The 14,957-nt window shown below is 37.4% G+C and overlaps 1 protein-coding gene and 2 long non-coding RNA genes across 3 annotated transcripts in view; 1 reads left to right on the forward strand and 2 right to left on the reverse strand.

Moving 5' to 3' along the window:
* LOC107743710 (uncharacterized) lies at positions 1–7,848 on the forward strand. Its single transcript, XM_016557103.1, has 2 exons — positions 1–227; positions 2,613–7,848. Exon 2 carries the CDS (start codon positions 2,653–2,655, stop codon positions 7,834–7,836), a length of 5,184 nt encoding a protein of 1,727 aa, XP_016412589.1. The 5' UTR covers positions 1–227; positions 2,613–2,652; the 3' UTR covers positions 7,837–7,848.
* A 2,386-nt stretch (positions 7,849–10,234) lies between these two features.
* On the reverse strand, positions 10,235–11,590 carry LOC107743891 (uncharacterized). The gene is made up of 3 exons (XR_001640435.1): positions 11,224–11,590; positions 10,589–10,690; positions 10,235–10,419 (listed from the first exon to the last, which is right to left on the reverse strand). It is a non-coding gene; the product is annotated as an uncharacterized LOC107743891 (long non-coding RNA).
* A 577-nt stretch (positions 11,591–12,167) lies between these two features.
* The window catches only part of LOC107743904 (uncharacterized), a 4,170-nt gene continuing 1,380 nt past the window's right edge, over positions 12,168–14,957 (reverse strand). Inside the window, exons 2-3 of the long non-coding RNA XR_001640438.1 lie at positions 13,169–13,257; positions 12,168–13,005 (exon numbers count right to left, since the gene is read on the reverse strand). This is a non-coding gene — a long non-coding RNA (uncharacterized LOC107743904). The remainder of the gene's footprint in view (positions 13,006–13,168; positions 13,258–14,957) is intronic.

Genomic DNA, 14,957 nt, shown 5'->3' on the forward strand with positions numbered 1-14,957 from the left:
TGACATGCTCTGGCATTTACACAGCATGGGCTTGTATCGCAGCCTCAGAATGTCTCAACCGCTCTCACCTAACTTTGACGACGGAAATGGATGCGCGTTTAGCATGTTTGATGCGTTAAAACCAAGAGTTTCCAGGATTCTCATGCGGATTAAATCTTTGTTTTGAACAGGATACGTTTGGAGATCTAAAGTGGACACGGAGTCGATGCGGAGATGCACTGTAAATTGTGAGTAGCTACTGAACTTGGCTATACGGAGTTAATAAAATGAAAACTTGCTCGAGATAGATGTGAGAGGATGCTCAAAACGCGTAGTTTGTTTTTCCGGAAATGTTTCTGTCTTTTAATTCATAGTCTATGTTGTTTTTTAGTGCGCTGCACACATTTCTTCATCCATTTTTGCATTGCCTACACACTACATTTGCAAGGTGCAAAAGAAGTTTTAACTGACTAGTATCTGTTTTATATTACTAGCACGTATTTTAATAGCCAGTAAGTTATTCTATAGTGAATAGTTAATTCAAAGCAGTAGGTTATGTGTTTATTAGATGTAAGGGCAGGGGCGGTCGGAACGCGATTTCTGCCGAAGCGGAGCGATTTATGGGGGCCCAAAAAGCTATAGCGGCGCTCCTGCAAGCTGCGTTGTCCGTCGCATGAATGAACCTCGGTAAAATTTTTACTGATAAGTTAAATGAGCTGAGAAATATGAGAATATTGTAACAATGCCTTGTGTTCCGTATTTTTAATCGACTATTTAGAACTAACGAAACACGATTCGCTCGTTTGAGTCGGTTCTTTTGGTCAATCTGATAATTCAGTTTGAATCATTCGGACAACTCATTCACGCTCCGGAGTAGGCTACTGTATAATGGGGTATTTTTAACACAGAGAAAGGAAAAAGCGACACCTTCAGTTAATTTAAACCAAACCTGCAAATACATCCTGTTATCGATTAAAAAAGTTAAACAAATGTGAATATTGTGGCTCTGTACTGCAGGTAAAGACAATACCTTATTTTGGACACATGATACAAAATATCATACTCAAGGCCCCCTAAAATATTGGTGCTACTAACAGGCTACTTTGGCAGTACTTGTCACCATGTACTTAGACCTACTAGTAATTTAAAAATAAGTACTTAATTTATTAATTCAAATAAATGAAGGAATACTGGTTAAAAGAGGTTGTTTTGCAATAATTGCTAAAATGCAGTTGAGATGAGGATGCTTGTAGTCTGCATATAACACAGAATTAAATAGGTTTCTTTTATGAGCTTTCACTTCCACATGACATAAGTACAGAAGCCACATACTGCACTAAAAATGAACACTGAACTATAGTTAGACAGCATTTAAGGTCATGACTGGTCACAGCTCAGAATAAATAGGAATACAGGGATCCTATGAACAACAGCTGTCAGTGTTTGAGGTCAATCTGATAATTCAGTCGGTTGGTTGCAACAGCTGTGTGTAAGTAGTAAGTAAGCCTAGTTGCAATGGAAAGGGGCACTAAGTTACACACTATACTAAATATTTTTGCTTTGTACTATTAAAATTTTTGCTCTTTTATGAGTCTAGGGCTGTCATTCATTTTAAGTGACATTTATTTTTAGTGATATTTTTAAGGTTGCAGAGACATTATAGCCAGGACTTAGAAAAAAAACCCATTATAGATCACATTTAAATGTGAATTGAAATTTAAAGATGAATGAAGTGAACACTCATTTTAGGTCCAACATCTCATTAAATAAACATCTACTGAGATTGCATACATTGACTAAAATGTGTTTGTTAAAGGTGGAATGTGTAATTTAGTGTGATGCATTGAGATCCAGTCAGATGAAGATATGAAGGTAAAAAGCTAACTTTTATTTAAAAATGAATAACTGAATGACAAATGAATAATACATTTAAGTAAAATGTGAATCAAACTTTTAATAAATCAAAGATAATTATTGACAGTGGGGAGGTGAATACAATTTATTACCAATAAGATTAATTGAAAAACAAAATGATTAGAATAAGGTCTGAGTATAGTATCTTGCCACCAAAGCAATGAACAAAAGGGTCCCTTGAGCATACAGAGCAGAAAGTGTAACACTTACGAGAACTAAACACTCTTTATACCCTTGCACTAATCCGATAAAATAAGGGTACGCCCCTACATCATGTAAATTTCAATGTCATGCACCTTGTGACTGAGTTGACGTGACCTGTCAATGCTGCATCTGATGGATTGTTGTGGTTTTTGTAAAACAAGCATATCGCATATCTCAGGGCTGCAGACTCTATTTTTGCAAACTGTGACAGCGAAAGAACATTTAGTACTTTGTGCAGAATGTGTTAAATTCTAAGGAAACATAACACAAAAATAATGCAAAAATAATGACATCCATATTCATATACATCTTTGCATATTACGCTAGGACACTTCATCCTTAGTTGTTTCCCCTAATTGATTCTGTTATTTCCTTTGTTAATCACTGTGAAGCTGTTTTGACACAATCTGTATTGTATAAAGCACTATAGAATTAAAGGTGACTTGATTTGACTTAAAAGTTATTTCTTAGATTTTCAAGTGTTATATAACCTAATTTCTGTATTTTTTGTTTAGAACTCTTATTGCATAACTCAGCCACTGAGGAACCATTACCATGCAGGGATACACATGGAGTTCAAATCAGCATCCTTCAACAAGGTACCAAGATCAGCCTCCACCTCAATACCAAGAACGACTTCCTCCTCCGTACCAAGAATGGCCTCCACCTCAGTACCAAGAACAATTCACACCTAAGTACCTTGCTGTCAGGAATGATCAACCCAATGCGTTCCAGGTACAGCTCATCCCCCAACTTCAAACCACATTACAGACAAGATATTCCAATGGACAACAAGAGGCTGCAAATCAGTGGAGCACTTGCTCAGGCAGTGCGGACTCTTCTGCTTTTCAACCAAATTCAGATGGATATAATTGGTTGAAACGGACAAACCAGATCAATCCCCAATACCCATTTGCAGCCTCCAACACACAGCAGCACTACCCATCTGACAACTCCAACGCATATAGGTATCATGCCCAGTTCATGCAATGGCATGATTCCTCCCCACAGAACTACAGAAACACAGGCTGTAGTCAAGCTCAAATGTACCATGGCAGCTCTGTGGGTAACAGCAGGGGTTGGAGTTCCCACATTTCCAACAATGGCAGCTCTTGTTCCATGAACAATCAGCAACAACTTCAGCCTCCTAGAATGGCTCCTCTTCATCATCACCAACAACAACAAGAGTTCTCTAGACGATATACAGGCAAAAAACGAAGACGCCACACACAATACTCTTCTCGGGCCCATAACAGTGGAGTCTCCCAAAAAAATCCTAACAATCAAGTTCAGAGCAGAACTGAGGCCAATCATACCTCATGCAACTCTACGACACCACCTCAGAGCAATGTTTCATTACCTTCCAATAACGTGAACCAAAGTCCTGTTAACCAGAAACAGTCAGAACTGGGTTCAAATGCAGGTCCAAATGTATCTGCGACCCAGTCTCAGAATAATCAAAATGCTGCACATCAGTCTCAGGGCACAAGCAGTGAGACATATAACACTAATCAGACTTCTCAAATGACAAAGACCAGTGAAGCCCAGCTTCAGCCCAAATCTAGAACTGATTTTAACTTGTCAGCTTATGCTGACTCAATAATATATAGATTACTGTGTTCAAATGACAATGAACAAGCAAATAAGCAGCAATCAGATGAAAGAATTACTCATCAGAACACTCGTCCAGAACAGTCGGAGGTTTGTGCAACCAAAAGGACTGAAAATCACTCAAAGGAACCTTTTTCTGAACCAAGAGAACAGTGTACAGTTGAACCACACAGTAAAAGAATGAAGTATGTTGTGTTTCAGAGAGACTGTCGGAACAAAGAAACAATAGTGTCCAAAGACATAAGTAATTTTGGGGTGCTATCTGCCCAACCTGGTACCCATCAGACAAGTAGCAATGAGAACAGACTTAAAGGAATGAGCCAACACAACATACAGTACAGTACGGACGCAGCAGACTGTCTTGAAGTGGTCTTTGCACTACAGAAAGCTGCTCAGCAAACTCACAAGGCCATTGCCATCGTTCCACCTATTTACCAGCAGATCTCAAACGCTGCACCAATGGCTGATACCAGCCCCCAAAAAGCTGACAGTCCACTGTTAAAGATTGATTCTGTTTGGTCACTTGTTGAAGAATCTAACGAACAAAAAACTGTAAATGACAAGCTGTCTGAATCCTCCTCACAAATGGCTCAACAGGACAACAAAAGCCTTGAAAATGCAACTGCAAGCAACATGGCAGACCCCGATACATGCTCTGCTAGCCCAGTTGAATGTCAAAATTATGTGCAGCAAAGTGACAGTGATTCAGATGGTCCTTCATTTGACTTGTCCAGTGTGCCAGTGATTGAGTACACACTGGAGAAACTGATGGAGTTAGTGAAGTCTATAGAGATGAAAGAGTTATCGGCCGGATATCCTGAGAAATCTCAGAGTATTTTAGAAAGGATCTTAAAACTCTACTGGAATGGGAAAGCTTCCAATATGTTGGAGCCTTTGAAATCATTTAGAGAGGCACTGCAATTATCCATAGAATATGCAAAGGATTATGGTTCTGTGGTATTTAAAAGCATCGAAACTGAAAACTTGAAGAAGCTAGCTCATTGCGACATTCTCAAACATGAGACGTATTCATGGTCAGAGGAGTTCAGATCTTCTTGGTTAAATGTTGATGGACAGCCAGCTGATATTGAAAAGGTGCTTTCAGAAGCACTGTTGGATGACTTAACTGTGTTCAAGGCAACATCACAGTCCTTTTCAGATAACACTGTTGTCACTTCAGCCAGTTTAGGTGTGAATTCCCTCACAGACATGCCTGAGGTTTCACCCAAGGAGAAAAGTGTAAATCCAGACACGTGCAGTCCAACAGATCTTTTCATGCAAATGGCAGGAAATGACAGGGGGGAAGTGGCTGCGGAAAACAATGGGCATTCATATGTTGTGCTCAGAAAAGAAAGTGAGAAGGAGACATTCAAGAAGCAAGAGGACATCAATCAAAACCAAATTTTTAACATAGAACCTTCAGACATCACACCTTTAGCTGAAAGGTCTACAGAGAGACTTACAGAGCTCAGCAATGCAAAAGAAGTATTCAGACAAGATCACGAGCAAACATGTGATAATGTATCAGATTCACTTTCTCTGAGTCCTGGAGACAGTGTTTCAGATGGTGTAAAAAACTCTCTTGTGTCTTTCTCTACTGAGACTCATTGTAGCTCCATGGATACATGGCAGGTAGAAGATATTTCTGATGATGAAAATACAGGCAGTAAAGAGGCTCTGAATAACTCCTCAGACACCTGGCTGCTAGAAGATATTTCTGATGATGAAAATACAGGCAGTAAAGAGGCTCTGAATAACTCCTCAGACACCTGGCTGCTAGAAGATATTTCTGATGATGAAAATACAGGCAGTAAAGAGGCTCTGAATAACTCCTCAGACACCTGGCTTGTAGAAGATATTTCTGATGATGAAAATACAGGCAATATAGAGGCTCTGAATAACTCCTCAGACACCTGGCTTGTAGAGGATATTTCTGATGATGAAAATTCTGGAAATAAGGATGTTCTTCTTAATTCCTCAAACACCTGGCAAGTGGAAAACATCTCTGATAATGAGAATCCAGGCAATATGGACATTCCTAGTAACTCCGCAGACATATGTGCGGTGGAAAATGAATCTACTGATGAAAATTCAAGCGATGATTCCTTGTTTATGGGAATCACGGTGCTATCATCTGAAGATGCTAAAACATTTTTCCAACATATTGAAAAGGATCCTGAATGTACCATCAAAACCAAATCCCAATCCAAATTGGAGAGCCCAGATCTTGTAGCATGCTTTGATGCACCCAGTCAACTTAACCAGGAGTACAACAAAGCACATACTTGCTCTCGCTGTGGTACCCAAATTGTGAAATCCAATTCCACTAATGTGACAAAGATGGACAGTGATGCTGATCTTTTCTGCCTCCAGTGTTGGGAACAGGCACCATTGTTTGAGCTAGAAGAGGAGCCATGCTCTCCAATGACAGATGAGGTCAATCTTCTGGGCTATGCTGCTAAATCAAATGAACTGGGTCAAAATGATCGTCTGCCATGTCTTAAGTTGGAAGTCAATGAGCCAAATGTGGCTTCAACAAAGGAATGCATTGCATATGAAGGACTGAAAGGACAAAAAAATTATTGTCTTTTAACATCAGACCTGGGGGGAAATTGTAGTCCACCATGTCTTAAAATAGAAGTCAAGGAGCTAACTGTTGCACCAAATGATGAATGCATTGCGGATGAAGGACTGGCAGGACAAAAGAGTGTGTTCTTGGTAAAATCAGAACAGGGACACAATTGTAGTCTGCCATCTCTTGAACTGAAAGTCAAGAAGCCAAATGTTGCTCCACTGGAGGCATGCATTGCAGAGGAAGGACTGATGGGACAAAAAAGAGACCGTATGGTAAAATCAGAACTGGTAGAAAGCTGTTGTCCACCATCTCTTGAACTAGAAATCAAGGAGCCAACAGTTGCTTCAACAACGGAATGCATTGCAGATGAAGGACAAAAAAGTGACCGTATAATACAATCAGAACTGAGACAAAATTGTAGTCTGCCATCTCTTGAACTAGAAGTCGAGATGCCAAATGTTTCTTCTCCGGAGGAATGCATTGCAGATAAAGGACCAAAAAGAGACAGTATGGCAAAATCAAAAATGAGACAAAATCATTGCTCACCATCTCTTGAACTAGAAGTCAAGGAGCCAACTGTTTCTTCAGCAGAGAACTGCATTGCAGATAAAGGACTGACAAGACAAAAAATTGACAGTATGGTAAAATCGGTGACTGAGACTATGTCTGAAAATCAGGGGTCAGCTGAATGGGAGCTAACCAAGATTCAACCAAATAAGCAGAAAAATGAAAAAAATGAGAAAATTAGAGTACCCAAGCCCCAATCTTTCTCGCAGTGCAGAAAATCATTTTCAAAGAAAACTGCATTTTCCAAGCATAAGCTAAAATCTGGTAGCACTAGTACTGGTTCTGATGATTCTGTGCTTTTCGCTCCAGATATTATAGTTAAAATGAACTGGCCACAAAAGAAAAATCAACCTCGTGTATCTGCAAACAAACGCTGTAGTGGTGAGAGTCAGAAATGCAGTAAGGTGAAAAAATGTAAAGAACACCGGCAAGAAAGACACGATAATCATGACAGAACCTCAACAAAACATAGAGAAAACCTACAGAAAGTGACCGAGAAAGTGTCTGGTCAATCAAGTGACACACCACCCCACGGATCAGAAAAGAAGCTGGAGCTGCATGGTATTCTGTCAGTGAATAAAATGAAAAGAACTGAACCAAAAAAAGTGAGATTTGATTTATATGGGTCCAAAACAGAAAAACAGTACTATACACGAGAGCGGCATTTTACTGCCCCTGCTACCTTAACAGTCTCTGATTGCAAAGACTATACCGATGTGATTTCTGCTAAACAAAAAGTTCACAACCAATGGAGTAGCACCTTTATACCTAAAACAAAGAAGACTTGTCCTCCCAGGTCACCACAGGAGAGTGGACCACAGAAGAAAAAACCACAGAAACCTCAGGATCTCTTAAAGTCAAATATGAGTGCATTAAGAAACCATTTGACTCACAGAGCCAAGCTATTATCCAGTAGTGACATAGAGACAAGTCACTTAAGAAAACCATATTTTCATCAAAAGCTTACGAAAACACTAAGCAGCTAACCTGTGTCTAAGTTGCTTAATTATTGTTTATATTATGTTTACTTTAATATGTTTACACATAATAGCTGTAGCTGAAATGTGTGACAGCTTTCTGTTGATGACAATGTTGAATGTTTATTTTTTTATTGTTATTGAGAGCTAAATGGAAAGTTTATTTTTTAGGGAATTATTGTTTGTAATATACTACACAGTATGTGACTGTATGTCTTTGATTGCAATCCTTTTGCAATGTTTTTTTTTTTTTGTAAGTATAGTTTTTAAAATTCTTTTTTACTATTTGAAGTACTTCTGAATGTTGTTGCATAATGTAAAATATAAATCTATATTTGTATTTAGAAATACATGACTGGGAAGTTTACTGGAAAGGCCTTTGTGTCACTTAATACATCTTGTAAATTACTTGTTCTGTTTGTGTTTCAAGCTTCTTTGGTTCTTTGTTATTGCAGAAACATTTAATGTTTTAGAACATTTACCACAAGTTCACATCACTCATACTTTAATAACTTTATCATACAATTATGATGTGTATGACTATTCATTTAATAATTATTTCATTTTTTAATTTACAGTACAGATTGGTGTAGAAAAACGATGTAGCAAATGCTGTTTCAAAATAAAGTGGTGTGCTTTGAAATACAAAATATATATGTATATATTCGATAGAAAACAGTTATTTTAAATTGTAATATTTCACGATATGTTTTTTTTAACTGTTAAAAAAATAAAATACAATTCTTAATGTGGTTGCGACATGCTTTGATCTCGCCGCCACGCGGTCACGTGGTTCATGGAGCTCTCAGTAGTTCCAAACAACTCCGCACTGTCAATCTGTTTGAATGGATTTAATCGGGACAGACAGTAGTTTCACTAAATATGCAGCAATTTCTAGTAATTATGTGCATTGATAACTACGCTGACTGACTACACTTTACAATAGCATTTTATTCTGGGGAGTGATAAAGAGAGCATTAATATGTTCTCATACTCCTTAAGTGTAACTTTTAATCAATTCAATAATTGTACTATATTTTAGTCCAGTTCTATTTAGTTAATATTTTGAGGAGATTTTTGGTACTAAATAGGTGCAATAATTACGATCCATGAATGACCATTTAAAATATAACATTCTCTTAATACGCTTATTTATATTACAATTCGTGTAGTATTGTGGTGAAATAGTTAATAACTGAAACAGTTTATTGTGATTGGCTGTTCTGTGTGGGGGGTCCAGTGTTGCTGGGCAACGGGGGCGGGGGCGGTGCCAGTGCATGCAGGCTGCCGCTGATGGCAGAGCGAGAGTTTGTTCTATGAGCGTGCATGTTAATAAAGTTAAGACCGAGTTCACCGAGTTGTCTGCTCGGTGTATCATGACAGTATTTAGGGTTAAAATGGAGAAAAGGTTTTTAACGTCCAGTGCAAAAAGGCAAATTAGAGGCATCTGGTGGCCAAAAAAAATAACATTCATATGTAATGCCGTGGTTTAACCAGTAGATGCCCGCATGGCTGTTTAAAGGGGTCATATGATGCTTTTTTAAAGATCATTATTTTGTGTATTTGGTGTAACAAAATATGTTGACATGCTTGCCTACCAATATTTAGCTCTACTCTAGTTGCTCAAGAGTTTTGCCGGTCATAATTGCTTTCTTGTTTTTTTTTTTGTTTTTTTTAGGTTTTGCGTTTGAATGTATATTTAGACATTAACAAACACTCGATTTTTATAAGTTTAGATTTTTTAAAATGTTAAATTTAACAAGGTTAATTATAAACATCCCAGTGTTGTTTTGTGATATTCATATAAGCATACAAGTTAATATTACAAAAGCCAAGCAAATAGGGAATTGAACCCAATAAAAAAAGTTTAAAATAATGTTTAAAAAAACACAAGGCAACCTGTTGCATTCAGCGAAACTCTTTATTGTATTGTATTGCTGCCTTCAATGGGTAGTCTTCATTGAAACTCATTCAACCTCCTACAGGGAGAGAAAGATTGCAGAAAGAATAAAAACTTAAAAATATGACAACTAGCATCTGGTTATGGTCGCTATTAAGGTGTTTCTCACATTATCTAACTGCAATTATAAAAATAAAAACAAGTACAAACCTACAATCTCTGTGGCTCAGTGGTTAAAGGTTTCACTCTCACATATAAAAGTCCTGGTTCTAATCCCGCTATTGCTTACTTTAAACTGGTCTCAGCCAACAAAGTCACTCAAATGCTAAAACACAATGTGCAATCCATGATGGCTTAGTGGATAAACACACGTTTTCTTAGTATGAGTTTGTGATGGAGACATGGGTTCAAAAATCACGTACACACTTTACTTTAACTTCTGTATTGGGAAATCACAGGTACACAGTCAAATAAAAGTTCCTTCATGTACGCCAACAAGAGACCTGTGGCTCACAGGTAAGAGCGCTGCCTCACAGGTTCAGAGGTTGCTGGTTTGATCCCAGCCAGGTCTCTGCGATATGAGTGAATGGTGGAGTGTGTGTGAAGGCGCGCCTGAAGAAGGGGGATATCAGTACGGTCTCCTCCTGGAGCTTCCAGCACCGTGACCCGCAGAGGTTATACTTTTGCACAGACTGAAAAAAAAAATAAAAAGCTGCATAAAAATTCTCATCCACCGTCCCTTCCCCACCTACTTAGGTTACCATCATTTGCTTTTCAAAGGGAAGGCCCTTCAAAAAGAAAATGATGGTAACCTACATGTTTAGTGCACTAGAACACACATTCACACATGAGATACATTACCTGTCCCTGAGCAGATGTCCATCATTACAGTCAATGTCTGTCCACACGTCCAGAGCTCTGCTTCAGCCGGACGAGTTTACAACCAACAAGACATCACTTATTCTGGAGAGTAAAGACAGAAATACATTATTAGACACACTGCATGTCAAGTCTAAAAATAGGTAATAAAAATAATAGAGAAATATGTTAATGTTGCATATTTATAAAACACTGCAGACTCTATTATACTTCTGTAATGCTGTATCAATCAGTTTCATTCGATCTACTGTTCAATTCAATCTAAAAGCAATCGCAGTGTTCAATCACTAACTGTAAACTGTTCTAACATCAAATTTAATTTATTGCATCATGCTTTTAATTTTTTGCGGCATTTTTCAAAACAATCAGAATAGCATTTTAATGGCTGTGCTCTTTTTATGGCAGTCAGAACTAAAATCATCAGATCTTCACACACCTGCTGCAGGATCAACAGAGACAAACAGCGCGATTCCTCATTACTACACTTTACAATGTCAATATCAGGGCGATTCGTTCAGAGATTATAAACGAAACGCAGCAATTACCGATTCATTTACTAAACAGCGCGTGCAAGTCACTGAACAAGAGAAATTCGCTTTATGCGGAAAGTTACTTACAGGTGAGTCGCGTCACACTCGATTCCAGCGTTTCATCGGACCGTGTGTCGGTTTTATTTGCAGATTAGCTGAAAAACATGTTGTTAAACTGACATTAACAGCTGTCATCTGCAGTATCTGCACGTGTTGTTGTTGTGACTGTCATCAAGCGTCATGTTGTCAAGCAGCCGAAGGAGTCAGACTGAAGGTGAAACCCGCTTATGCCGCCTAGTGGAGCGGATGCAAAACTGCACTTTAGTTTCTGTCATTCTGCTATTATTAGTTATAGTGCCAAGATTACATTTAAGAAATTGTTTACCTTTGAACGTAAAAGTCTTGGTCATTTAATTTTTTTATGTATATAAACAGAGAGAACAGAACAAATTCCTTTTAAAAAGTTTATTAGACTCAATTTGCAGCGGTGTAATTCACAAAAATCACCACAGGAGGGCCTGCTTTGGGTCCTCTGACTTTTTTTACATATCAGTTTATTTTAGTAGAAAAGGACAGAACATAATCACACACAATGATCTAAAATAGCAATGCACAAAAAATACCACAGGAGGGTGTTCATTAGACTCGGTTTAGAGTAGACTCATTAGACATGCTGTGGTGATTATTGTGAATTACAATCGAGTATAATAATCTTAACCTGGTTTCGCCTCCTGTGGTGATTATTGTGAATTACAATCGAGTATAATAAACTTAACATGGTTTCGCCTCCTGTGGTGATGTTTGTGAATTACAATCGAGTTTAATAATCTTAACCTGGTTTAGCCTCCTGTGGTGATGTTTGTGAATTACACTGCTGGAACTTCTCATAATAATTGCTAATGTAAAAGACCAAAAACAACAGTGAATTCAACACAATCTCTGTGGTACGGTGGATTATAGTTCACTTTTTGGGTGTACTGGGTCAAATCTAGCAAGTTTTAAAGTAACTTGTATCACTTAAAATGAGATTTACACTACAAAGAAGATAAAACGATAGTAAACCATCTGTTTTATTTGAAGCACAGTGGTGCAGTGGCTAAACATGAGACTTTGACTTGTGAAGCTGCAAAAGAGATGTGTTCAAATCCCACATATGCATTAAACATCTATTACTCAGCCTAAACCTACATTGAAATAAACTTAAAATCTAAATGACTGTAAAAACAACAACAGCGCAACTTCACAGCTTCTGTGGCTCAGTGGTTGAAGGCTTCAATCTCAAACGTGAAAGTTCTGGTTCAAATCCCATAATTGTTATTCATAATTTAGAACAAATCTCTCAATAAAAGCCTGTTCGAAATGTTTTGTATCTCCACAGACTCGGTGGCTCAAGAGATAAACTTTGTGTTTTAATCTGGGAGATCTGAGTTCAAATCTCACTATTGCTTACTTTAAATCGATCTCATCCAACAAAGTCACTCAAACGCCAAAACACAATGTGAAATCCATGATGGCTTAGTGGATAAACACACATTTTCTGAGTATGAGTTTGTGATGGAGACATGGGTTCAAATCTCTCCTCCAAAAATCACGTACACACTTTACTGTAACTTCTGTATTGGGAAATCACAGGTACACAGTCAAATAAAAGTTCCTTCATGTACTCCAACAAGAGACCTGTGGCTCACAGGTAAGAGCGCTGCCTCACGGGTTCAGAGGTTGCTGGTTTGATCCCAGCCAGGTCTCTGCGATATAAGTGAATGGTGGAGTGTGTGTGAAGGCGCGCCTGAAGAAGGGGGATATCAGTACAGTCTCCCCCTGGAGCTTCCAGCACCGTGATCCGCAGAGGTTATACATGTTTTGCACAGACTGAAAAAATAAAGCTGCATAAAAATTATCATCCCCCGTCCCTTCCCCACCTACATAGGTTACCATCATTTGCTTTTCAAAGGGAAGGCCCTTCAAAAAGAAAATGATGGTAACCTACATGTTTAGTGCACTAGAACACACATTCACACATGAGATACATTACCTGTCCCTGAGCAGATGTCCATCATTACAGTCAATGTCTGTCCACACGTCCAGAGCTCTGCTTCAGCCGGACGAGTTTACAACCATATTCTGCAGAGTCAAGACAGAAATACAGACATATTGAATATAAAAAAAAAAAAAATCTACATTTAAATAATAGTTAATAAATGTAAGTTAACTACATAAATTTAATTCCTAAACAGTGTAAAAACATCACAGTCTATTATCCTTAAGTAATGCTGTACCCTTAATAATCTTTTACTTCAATCTGCTTTTCTCCCCAGTTTATTTCTTAGGCATTTTTAATTAAATAAATGTGCATATACATTTACATATCGGGTTTCAAAAATATTTAATATATAAATGCTTCAACATAAACTTCATTAATTAAGATCGTTAATCCACACTAGTAAAGCAGCAAGACTGTCCAGAATCACAAAATTATTGATAATAAAGAAAAACAAAAGCACAATCTAAGTGTTAACAGGCAGTGTTGGGGAAAGTTACTTTTAAAAGTAATGCATTACAATATTTCGTTACTCCATAAAAAAGTAACTAATTACGTTACTTAGTTACTTTTTATGGAAAGTAATGCGTTACGTTACTTTTTAAATCTGGACAGGGCTTGCTTGTTTGTTTTTAAAATAAAAAAGTTATATTTTTGGCAAATATAAAAGCCTTTTCACACCAAAAGTGAAATGAATAAGCCTCAGGCTGAAGGGAAAGTACATTTACGTCCGTACAGTAGAATGCAGAAGAAGAAATTTCAACACGCTTCAGCAATAAAAAAAGACACACAAATGTTTGTCTAGAGTAATTTTTGCTGATTATTATGGTTGAACTGTATGGAATCTGATCCCATAGAACTGGATCATCGAAGGTCAGAAACAAAGACATTGGTTAATAGAATGGGATTAAATACATAAAGAATATGTGTTTTTTAACATTTAATTAGTGCAGGTTTGCGTCATATTCTGTGTTGCATTATTTTTATTCATTTTGAGGAATACTGAATCTGTGTTTTTTGTTGATGTTTTTTTGTGAGTGAGATGAATTAATGCATATTCATATTTATTTTCAGTGTTGGGGGTAACTCATTACAAGTAACGTGAGTTACCTAATCAGATTACTTTTTTCAAGTAACTTACTAGTAAAGTAACGCATTACTTTTTTAATTTACAAGAAAATACCTGAGTTACTTTTTCAAAAAAGTAACGCCAGTTACTTTGTTTTCCCATTTATTGACTGACAAGTCTCCTGTCCCCATGTTGGGAGAAATCGGAAGTGCAGAGGAGTTGTGTGCGCTGTGTGAACATGATGTTACTGTAGTTCTAGACTAAACGTGAATGTGCATTAATTCATCCCACTCACAAAAAACAGATTTAGTATTCATCAAAATGAATTAAAACAGTGAAATGCAAACTCAGAATATGACGCAAACCTGCAATAATTAAATATGTTAAATAACACAAATGTACCTAATCCCATTTTATTAACCAATGTCTTTGCTGCTGACCTTTGATAATCCAGTTCAACCATACTAATAAGCAAAAATGACTTTAGAGAAACTAACAACTGTGCTTCATCGTTTTTTTATTGCTGAAGAGTGTTTCTTCTCCTGCGTTCTACTGTACAGACGTGAATTTACTTTTGCTTCAGCCTGAGGTTTATTCATTACACTTTTTGGTGTGAAAGGGCTTTTATATTTGCTATAAATAGAACTTCTTATATTAAAAACAATCAAGTCCTGCTTATATTTAAAAAGTAACGCAAAAGTAACATAACGCATT

This window comes from Sinocyclocheilus rhinocerous, unplaced genomic scaffold, assembly GCF_001515625.1.
Source record: "Sinocyclocheilus rhinocerous isolate Xijiao unplaced genomic scaffold, SAMN03320098_v1.1 scaffold551, whole genome shotgun sequence".
Taxonomy (NCBI): domain Eukaryota; kingdom Metazoa; phylum Chordata; class Actinopteri; order Cypriniformes; family Cyprinidae; genus Sinocyclocheilus; species Sinocyclocheilus rhinocerous.